The sequence below is a fragment of the Hypomesus nipponensis genome, chromosome 1 (genome assembly GCF_054491055.1).
Source record: "Hypomesus nipponensis isolate SF chromosome 1, ASM5449105v1, whole genome shotgun sequence".
Lineage (NCBI taxonomy): Eukaryota > Metazoa > Chordata > Actinopteri > Osmeriformes > Osmeridae > Hypomesus > Hypomesus nipponensis.
The window spans coordinates 10,808,748-10,819,936 of record NC_140361.1 but is presented as its reverse complement, the minus strand read 5'-3'; the positions used below and the strand labels follow the sequence as shown (position 1 = coordinate 10,819,936).

The window sequence follows — 11,189 nt, the reverse complement described above, 5'->3', positions numbered from 1 at the left end:
AATGTTTCAAGATTCCTTCCATTGTTTCAATTGCCAAATCCCTGTCTTCAGAAGGCACCATTTGTTTGTGACTCAGAGCCAACTGTGTTTTTACGTGAAGAGAGTTAACTTAGATCATCGTCAGATAGCACAAGTCTGGCTATGTTTGTGTGCCATCCAACAGGTTGTCATTCTTGTCCCCAACATAGAAAAATGCATCCCAGCAATAATACAGAAAATTTGATTTAGACAATCAGAATCAGAAAGGGTTTTAATTGCCATGAAAGTTTGCACAGACAAGGAATTTGCTTTGGCAGGAAGGTGCATACATTCATAATACTAGCTCTGATCAAAGTTATTTTGTTCTTGAAGAACAAAGCAAGCTCCTCACATTTAACTGCTGAGGATGGAGGTGGGGCAGGGACAGTGTTTAGCAGCTGGTCAATGGTGGAGAAAAGAACTCTGGAATTTCTGGCATTTTCTGTAATAATGTTGGAAAAATATTCTCTCCTTGCTAGACAGATGGTTTTGTTATAGGTGGTTAGTGTATCTTTCTAGATATCGTAGTGGATAGTGATCTTTGTTTTCCTCCATTACTTCAACAAGTGTTGACTGACACATGTTCCATCTTTAAACCTGATTCCAAATCATCTTTATGTTTTTGAATGCAAATGCTACAAAACTGTCAACAAAGAAGTGTGTGTGAGTGCATGTTGTACTTCCATCCATGTTTAAAGCTAACAAAGTCCTTGTGCACGACCCCATTTCAGAATTGATGCCACAACTGAGTACATCCAAATGTTTCTTCACACCTCCACTCCTCCCACTTCCATCATGCCCAGATCGTTTATGACAGCAGTTGTTCAAGTGCCTCCCTGCTTTCCACTTCCTCAGTTGTTACTGAGCGCTCATCAAGCACCTGGCCAGAACCATTGTCAGCCATCCAACTGCCTCTCACTGTGTGGGTGACATAACCACTCACCCACACACAAAGGAAACAATGTCCTCCATGCTACCTGTGAGAGCTAACCTTGGTTCACTGGCAAGGCCCCTGGCAGTCCATCATGGCTGTGATAATTGATAAGGGCAGAGCCTATCAGTGTGAAATATGTTGGCTCTTTCACATGCATATGTGTCACAATGTGCCCAGAGAAAATACATTCTGCCGTCATAATTCCTTACAAACTGCATGGACAGGGAAAACAAAAGAAGCTGCGAAGTTGTGAGTCATCCAGGTTTGAAAGAAAGTGAAATGTGATATGTGGTCAACATGTTTACTAAAATAGAATATTATAATGAGCTGGCACAGATTGATGTTCTGCTTCTAAATACAGAAAACATTGACTCTTAATTGAGAGTTGTAATGGGTTCAGTTCTTTGAAGCAAGTAGTGAATCACCTTGTGAATCACTACTCTTAATTCAAACAACTTCAGAACAGCCACCGAATGGAGTTGGCCCGAAGCAGAAAGTTTGTGAAGATATTGCATTTTTCATAAAATTCTTCTCCCTCGTCTCAGAGTATACCTCAATAACTATGAAAACTGACATTTAAAGTGACATGCTCCTATGATTTTGGCTATCCACAGCACATTGTCTAGCCTCACTTTGGACTGCAATCTATCTTTCTGAATAACTGTAGCACTGGAACAATTGATCCGATCACTTTAAATCTTTTGTATATTCCTGTATAAGGCTTTGCTCTGGAGGGAGTGAGGAACATGTATGAGTTTATCCATCGAGGGATTTAAATTGGATCTCAAAAAGTCCTTTGTTGAAGGAACTTTGATCCTTTGTGCCATCCCCCAACTCTAACTGGTCTACTAGAAAGACAGGCATACTACCCACCTGCGAACACCTGGCAAGACTTTGTTCCCCTCTTGTCCCCCTTTTCCACCAATTAGGATCAGCCAGGTCAGGGAGCTTACCTGTGCTAGGGTAAAGTAAATCATTGGCAGGTGGGGAGTTTAGGTCAACTAATCAGGCCTTTGATAATGCGCGTCCATGGAGAGGGCCAGGGAGATTCATTGCCCTGCTTGCGCTGACAATAATGGAGGCTTTCAAAGGCCATACTCTTTAATTTCTACTCCCCGCTATCAGCGCTTTTATCCTCCAGAGACGGGAGGTCAACAGCCTCTGTTCTCCAGCCGAGGATCTCGCGTACTGGGCATTAAGGGCTGGGAGAGGGGCCTGGGGTTAGCCTCTGATTGCTGCTCGAGCTGGCAGGCCAGGGGACTGTGGGAGCGGCTGGTGGAATAGCTGCTCCTCCTCTCAGACAGAGAAGTCTCTGAGTGCAGCTCCCAGGTCAGTCTTATCAGGCCATCTCTAATCGTTATGATATCATCTGTCTAGCATCACTCCCAATTACAGCTGGCTGTACGGGGGAATGTGGGCTCTCTGTTCTCTGGCTTTCCGGGGCCCTGCAATGCACCATGAATACAAGCCATTGTTTGAGCCTCTCATTTCAGTGGTCGATCAAAGTTTCATTGTGCCTGCCACAAAAGGAAGTGGCCAAGTCTGTTAGATATGTAGTGGTGGCTGGGGGGTGGAGAGGGTAATCTGTCTCCTTGCTGAAAGCAGTGACCAGCCCCCTTCTCACAGTCACAAACAACGTAGAACCTCTTTTGATGATCTGAAATGATTTCTTTGAAAGTGTTAGCTTTCTAGTTTCCTCAAGTCAGAACAATCTCCAATGGTGAAAATAGCTCCATCGCTCTAAAATACTTCCTAATTTTCTCAATCTTATTCCACCTACGTCCAGTGTCTCTAAGCTAATATCCCATTCACTGGGCTTGTCACCTTCAAATGACTGTGACTTTACAGCAGTGAGCGTTGTGCCTGATTCACTCCTGGGTGGTGTACTGCAGCCCAGTTCCACCTCCCCCCATCCATACCCAGACCCATGCAGATGGGCTGTGTGGCTGCATGCAGTGAAGTAGGGCCCTGGTGCCGGGTCGATCCGATTACTCTCCCGCCGTGAGGATAATGGCCTTGCCTAAAGGTGTGGATCTATACACCAGACCATTATCTTCCTGACACTCCCCTCCTCTCTCCATGCACCTCCCTCCAACCAAGTCCCTAACTATGGGTTTGAGGTAGCAACACTTATGCTAATACAAGACATGAGAGAACATTCCTATTTACCCACTCCTTGACCACGTGGAAATATGCTAATTCGTTTTTTATCTGTACATTTTTGGGGGGGAAGGAAGTGGAATCACTGAAAAAAAGGGAAGATGATTTTTAATCCTGGGCTCGTTTTCCTCTTGGATTGGACCTGGTTTCTCTGCCGCATGCCTCTTATGTCTGGGCCTCTCTTCTCTTGTGGATCTCCAGCTGGGATCTGACTGGAGAATGAAAGAGGAGTTGTGGGAAGCGCCTGCAGTCAACCAGCCTAGCCCCTCATTTGCATGCCTTAGACTGAATGAGTTTGGCAATTAGGGAGAGAACTGGGAGAATGCAGAACATTAGCTTTAGATATTTATGGACCTGGAAAAGAAATGGACCTCTTTAAAGCCACTGCTGTCCAATGGTGGGCTACTGGTGGTCAGACACAGCTTGGGCATTCGGGACTCGCTGAATAGCTGAAACATTTTAATGGGCTAAATAGCTCAATTGTCTCTTGACTAAAGTAAAACATGAGGTCCCCACCCCCTTTGGTCCCACAATAGACCCACCAGAGCCCATTTTAGATCATTGTTTCACCCTTATTTCAATCAAAACAAAAACACTTTTCTCCCTGGAGATTTCCGAGAGCCCTGTATCAGCATTAAATACAAGAGACTTAAATTACTTCAGCTGAGGCTTCCTTGTAACTTGCCATTGCTACATGTGTGTCTTGTAGGAGACATTTTGTTAGCTGTCTGCCAGATAATCCCTAGTGAACCTGGGCTCCCGAGCGTGCCCCAGAGGTTAGGGTGAATTGGAATGGAGGGTCACAATGACGCCTGTCCCTAAGGCAGGAGCAGCAGCTGCAGGCCTTTTGATAGAATGAGGTCGCTGCAGCAACAGCGATCAGTGGGCTTGATTGAGAGAGAGAGAGAGAGAGAGAGAGAGAGAGAGAGAGAGAGAGAGAGAGAGAGAGAGAGAGACAGAGAGAGAGAGAGGGAGGGTGGGGAGAGAGAGAGGGAGAGGGGGAGGGTGGGAAAAGGAGAGGGAGTAGGAGGGGGGTAAGGAGAGGGAGAGAATATTTCAAAAGGACACACAATCTGAGGAATGTAAGGCCCCCCCCCCCCCCCTCCTGGTCTTTTCAATGCATGTCTGTGTCAGAAATAAATCAGTTTAATTGTTCTCTGATTTCCCTCTCGCCATTTTGCAAAACTATAATTGAAACATTAATAGGATGTTAATAGGACGTGTGTCCTGGTAACCTTTCATATAAATCTTAACATGATGGGGTGGAATTTACCCTGACCAACGTGAATCAGAAGTAATTAAGAACAAGTGGACAAGTTTCGTTTTTGGAAGGCTTGAACTACACGTTTTGCAGACACAGCACAAACACAAGGGGTGCAGGTTTCCATTCTTTCTTTCTTTTGGTGTTTGTGTTGTTGTGCTACTTGTGCTATCAGTTTGCAATGTTAATGAGAATTATAAGGGAAATCTTTGAAGTGCATGCTTTGACCTTAAATGCAAGTTAGCCCTAGGTGTAAAGATGTTAGCTGAGGAAAAACAGGGTTCCAAAGAATAATTAGAACTGCATAAGTCATTGGTGTGAGTGGGGCCGAGCTTGTGCCCTAGAGGAGGTCTTAGCTGGAGGACAACAGATCCCCCTAATAGATTAATGGTTGTGTTATCGAGCACATTTAGACCAACTTTCATGTTTGCTCTACCGGAGGGGAGAGGCAATGGTAAGTTAATTAGGGAAATAAAACCACCCTCCTCCCCTTATCAGAGTGGGCAGCTGGGTGGCAGCTGCAGGTGGCCCCTGCTCTTCTCCCTCCTCTCTCTCTGTCTTTCTTCTCGAGCAATCCTTCTGGAATGTCTTTGGTGCACTGTCTGCTCTGTGGTTCTGTGCATCAATCCAATCTCACTTACTCAAGGGAGTCATCTGCATGTCTGAGGGAGGTGAAAAGTGGAGCGCTATCGAGTGAGGATGTCAGGGAAATGTAGGACCAGGGGTCTTGCCTTGGCTTTTTGGCTCATTTCTTAGCTCTAGGATTTCAGTCCAACCAATGCTGTTAATCAATAGCTATTGCATCAAACTGGGTTCTCCTGTCATAATGACATCGTGTTCTTGGCTGTGAAAGAGCATTACTCACTCATCTAAGTGAGTTTCAATTGCGGGCCTCACTGCTCCTCTCAATCTCTGTTTGTGGCAGCGAAGAGGACATGGAGCATGTCAAATGCCTCGAGAATGGCATATTTGACCCACTCCAGAAAATGAAATGGGTTTGCTGTTAGGATCAGACACAGTGACTGGAGAATGTCCAGACTGCTTGACGGTACCAGCATCGAACCTACTTAACACCAGTGGCTGCTATTGGTCAAATGTTCCCATCTTCCATATAATCAGAACATCGAGATACCTAAAACTGAAGTCACAAGGCACTTTATAATGAGAGCAGATCGGTGCTTGACTGGAAAATGTAATGGCAGCTACAGTATGAATTAAGACGAGAAAAACTGTTCATTTACATTTTATCGTGATAGATAATATAATAGTCATCACTCTATGTCATATCATGAGGTTTTCAAGGAAGGCTTCTGGCAGATATTCAGATCACATTATAGATTTTAATGAATTATGGCAAGACAAAAGATAATATGAAAACGGATAATTGCAATATGCAGGGTTGTAGTCATGCTCATTAATTTACAACAATGCACACTCACTCACTCACCCTACTTGCGTGCATTTCATTATGAACTATTTGATGGTAATTTTGAGATGAAGAGAAACTCATGACGGAAAACACTGAAACAAAGTGGTGAACATTTAATAGTTTAATAATAAGCTGCTGTATACATTCAGTGATTATTCCGATTTTCATGTTGCCAAAAGCCATGGGTGAGACCAGCAAAAAACATTCAGCTACACCATCTATTTCGTTGTATGCAATTTGTCCTTTTTTCATTCACATTTTTCCAAGTTGTACATAGTGAACTGCAAAGCAACAGAAAACCTCATTGCTGATTTGCAATAAGTTTCTTCAAAGGCCTTTGTTCCACTTCCCAACTGTAAGGTGAACCTGGACTGTGTCACTCTCTACTCAAGCTTATCCTTGAATTCAATTCAAAGCAAAAAGTGCAGAATGACAAGGCTGTTGAGCAAAGCTAGTCTCTGAATGTCTCTGAATCCCCATAGCCTAAAGTTAGGTATACTCTGACCTTGTGTTCCTGTGTTACGGTATACAGTATACGCCTTGCTCATACACTCCAACCAGAACACAAGGCCAGTGGCCATTCTCTAGACACAGATATCGGTGGAATGCCCTTGTTTGCTTAACCACCAAGCTTAACCCTCGTTCACTTACTTTTAATATTTAGATTAAGCAACGACCTGTTATCTTTAAGGTTTTGTTTGCGTTTTTTTTTGGTTTCTTTTGCTATCTCACTCTAAGCTCATTGAACTGACACACTACTGTTGGTGCTGAAATTGCTTTTTTTTGTCTTTTTACATTTTCTATTTGCCCACACGGAAACTTGATGGCACAAGAACTGACCAATAAGAAACTCTTTACAACAAGGTAGACTGCAAGTCAACAGTTGCCAGGGGTAACACAGTTAACAAAAAAATTCAAACTTCATTTGAAAAAGAAAAAGAAATCAATCAGAATTTAAAAAAAGAACAAATAAACAAAAGCAAGTTAATTTCAAGTATAACTTACTGACAAAATAACTACACAGCATTAAATATTCTCATTATACATTTTAAATTATTTATAAAATATATTTTGGCATATATGTTTTTTTCTTTTTGTGTTTGTGTAACAAACGCTACTGTAGCTTCAGTTGAACACCAATGTTTATTTGTCTTTTTTTTTACTCTCAAAACAAAACATTAAAGGGATTGTCACATAACAACAGGTTATTAAAAATGATAATAGTAAACCCTATACAGAGTTCCACATAGCAAGACGTGAGTGACGATCCCTTCTATCCTAGCCCCATAGTCAAAAGTCAGAAAAAGTACAAGACCAGAGCACAAAGTTCTAATTTATGCTCCACTGGCTACAATCAAGAATGGGCAGAGGAGATTTCAAAAGCAGTGAGTCTTTTTTCTTTCATACAGCTCAGCTGAAACAGAAGGATCGGTCTGTCCCACTTCCAGCGTTCAGAATGGCTGGGCCGATAGGCAGAGTTCATTTAGCTCCATCTGTGATAAAACATAAATACTGTAAAGACCTCACAGTCTGATGACACTGGGGTGTCCTTAGGGGGGCGCAGATCTGGATCCTCTTATCAGACAGAGGGGGAAATGAGACTAGGGTGTGTGGAGCTCTCCCCCTCCCTCTGCAAAGAGAACTGGTGAAGGAGCAAATAGAGGCAACGGTTCAGACAGAATCCCGGGCACGTCTGTTCGTTTGCCATCTGTTGCATTGTGGGAGCTCGCTCTACAGACGAACAATGAGCGAGTTCGCAGCTGAGACAAGCTGCAAACCGTGGAAGGCAAACATCAGTTCACTTGATACCAAAAAAGTTCAAAAGGCTAACTGTACTTAGAACCGTCATAAGAGTCCAAACAAATCTCGACGGTGTCCTACAGCGGCAAAACAGGCCAAAGAGCACGCTCGGGCACGTCTCGCAGTCAACAGTCATCTGCTGGTCTACTTACAGGAACCCACGCAAAGAAACTGAACAAAAAGCAAAAGTACTGCGACTACAACAAAGCCACATTAACTGCCTTGGCTCTCGAGCACATAGCAAGCTCAGAACACTTCAGTTCCTCATCTGGCCTTGTGCGGCCTGATCCTTTGGGAGTGTACACTGTGCCAGAAACTTGTGTTTGTCTCTCTAAAATTCCTTAACTTGACCACACACAGCTATTGCGGAGTACATACATATATATATATAAATATATATGTGTGTGTGTATATATACATACATATATATACACACATATGTATACATGTGTTTACACTGTGTGTGTGTATGAGTGTGAGAGTATGTGTGGGACTGGTGCCTGTTAGAGCACAATGTCCTTCAGGCGCTTGCTGCTCGGAGACTCCTTTTCCCGGGCATCTTGTAGAAGTGTGTTGATCTCCCTCACGGCCGGCTCACTGTCCTTCCCCTCTGGCTGCCTCAGCAGGCTGTGGTTGGCGATTCGCTCGGCGTCGCGGCATTTCAGCGTGTTGTAGGCCGACGGCGTCTTGGACAGGGGACTCTTCAGGTGCATGGGGGAGGTGATGGGGCTGGCCGCCTCACGTCCGTTCCCGGCCTCGCGGACCGCCCCGCCGTTAGCCTTGGGGCTGCACACCTGAGATTCGGCTGTCCGCTTGCCTCTTAGCTCGCCCCGCTCCACATCCTCGGGCCCATCCTTGCCAAAGGTGGCAAAAGTCCTTTTAGTGGTTCCGGTGCCGTCCTCGTAGTGGGGCACGTCCACGGTGGTGGCCTCGATGGACAGGGCAATGACGTTGCGGCCATGTTCCGGAGACTTGGCGCGGGCCGGAACGCGGGGCATCCAGCAGCGGTCGGAGTGGCCAAGGATACGGCACTCATCCTGGCAATGGAAGCCTTCGCTGGGATCTGTGGATGCATGGTGGGAGGTGGGGGAGAGATGGGTAGAGGGAAGGAGAAAAAGAAGGAATCGTTAGATTTGTCTGTTAAAGCTGACTATTTTCCACTGCTTTAAATCATTTGTGCTCGCTTTCATGGATTTCACCATGGTGTGTTCACAGGCTTTCATCTTGCTGCAAGGCGTCAAAAAAAGAAGAAAAGGGCAAAGTTTGTGGTAATCTGAACAGCCTTAGTTTAGATTTTTTGTGGATTTGTGTCTCTCTTTCATGTGTGGCATTCCTGCCATTACACGCTGCAAAACTCTGCTGCTGCCTGGATATTTAATGCACTTCTAATGCGATAATTAAAGGATGTATTGTTAAATCAAAAGTCAATTTCCTGCTCATACATAATTCGTTTTTCTGTAGCACGGCTTGATGAAAGCTGAGGTTTAAACAGTGCAATAAGATATTTCACGAATCGCTGCAGTATTGTTGTCTGCTTCATCTCTCACTCCGTCATCCGGCACTCCGTTATAAATATATAATGATGTTTAAACACCATTGTGAAAAAAGATTTGTCTGAATCTGTATCATCACGTACGCTCAGCCTTTGTTGGGTCGGAGGGAAGGGGTTTCAAGGCGATTTCTGTATCATTAAAACAACAAGGAAAAAAAAGAAGCCGACGACTGTGTTAAAGCACAAGAGCTCCTTCCGTTTCTATTATCCAAGAGGGTGCTCTCTGATTTTCAAATAAGCTCTCTTTCCCATTCAGAGGCCAGGTCAGTACTTGAAGCTTATAGCCTTTTGAATCCATACATATTTCATTAATCGCCACCTGGACTGATAAACTAACAAGGGCATTCTAGACGCCCTCGTGTTTGTAAATTAACCTCAGTGTTTGTCTATCCAGACCACTCTTGCCCATGAAAAGGACAAAAGACATCAAATAAAAAAACATATGCTAATGCATATGCACAGAGCAGCCTGGTGTTAGAATGGAAATGTAACCTTTAATGTGATTATTTAGCATCAATGGCATCAATGACAAAATAAGTAGCACCATTTCTAGATTACAGTTTACTGCCTAAATAGTTACAGTAATTAGTGTTAAGCATCCCGGCTGCCACTGTGTCTCAGAGTTGTCTCTGTTGGAGTCAGCTTTGTAAAATAAACTGACACACAGATGTTCAATGCCACATTTCTAAGACTTCCTATTGGTTTTCCCTCCTAGGGGCAAGGGACCCTCCCCCACACAACCAGCCCAAGGTGACGGTAGGGGATTGTGGGAGGGATTGCCATCGACCAAGTGTGTGTGCTTACATCTGGCGCTCCCAGCTTGACAGATCACCTAATTAAAATCACTCATTATCAGTTCTCCCCTCTTTTCTGCACTCGGAGGAGCACCTCTGCTTCAGGGCTCGGAGATCGATATTTAAAGATGGCAGACAGGCGTTCTGGGGGCTGGCCTGCCAGAGCTGTCTCCGTTAAACTGTGATCTGATGACACTGACGGTTAACTGGGTGACTGCATGACTGACTGGCTGAGCTTGTGGGCCATTTAAACCCAGCTATGGCAGATCTCAGAGCTGGATTGGGGGCTTGCTCGTGGTCAGGGACATTTCAGCGCAAAGACCAACCAGGCAAGGACCATGGGCGACCAATGTCAATTCTATCATGAATGTTTCATGGAGGGCTGTGCTGGAGGATTACCTTGAGCTTTGGTGTGTGAGTGGGTGTGTGTGTCTCTGTGTGTGTGTGTGTGTGTGTGTGTGTGTGCGAGTACCCTGACTCTGCGTACTCAGTCTCCCATAGTGCACACACACACACACACACAAATCCAAACTGACAACCACATACACCTCACACAATGTTCATACCCATTCCCACCTACACATTCATCTCAAATAAAGGAAAGCAAAATAAAAAATTCAAATGGTTCTGGAAATAAAACTCTAGCTTTATGGCGGTGCCTCAAGTGGCTCAAATTAAGTCTGTAATTACCAGACCCTGTGAACACACATAAGTCCACATCTTGAAAGGGCTTTATATCACCAAAAGTCAATGCTATTGCCATGGCAACAAGAAGTGAGCTATACCTTTATTCGTAGAGTGGCAGCAGCTAGCTTGAGCACCTGGCGTTCCACAATCTCCCTTCAAAACTTCATCTCTCATACCGGGTGCTTCCTACTTTCTAGGGACAGGAATTTATCAGCATCTGCTTGATCAATACCACTTTCCTCAAATAGAATCCAAGCATTTCGCTTCAGCTTGAAAGGTCTTAGGGCACAAAGAGACTTATTCAAGTCTTATGCTGCTAACCGAGTGGCCCATGCACATGCAGTGAATATCCCTTTTTCCCTCTCTCCTTTAGGGGGTCTCCGGGGGACCGATTGGGTTGTAAATGACATCGTTTCTGAAAGACGAGCGCCATTAATGTTGCACTCACACATCCTGCCTCCGCTTGGAGCCCCACAACAAGCAGATGTCGTTCTCAAAGACCCCCAGAAAGAAACAACAGAACAAATTCATAGAACAAGACAGCCCAAAGGCCT

General features: G+C 44.5%; 1 protein-coding gene across 1 annotated transcript in view; it reads right to left on the bottom strand.

Annotated features, from left to right (window-relative positions):
• Positions 1 to 5,910: 5,910 nt before the first annotated feature.
• pcdh19 (protocadherin 19) overlaps positions 5,911 to 11,189 on the bottom strand; it is a 52,018-nt gene continuing 46,739 nt past the window's right edge. The window contains exon 5 of the mRNA XM_084690918.1: positions 5,911 to 8,665. Within this exon, the coding sequence (XP_084547044.1) occupies positions 8,106 to 8,665 (560 nt within the window). The 3' untranslated portion in view covers positions 5,911 to 8,105. The remainder of the gene's footprint in view (positions 8,666 to 11,189) is intronic.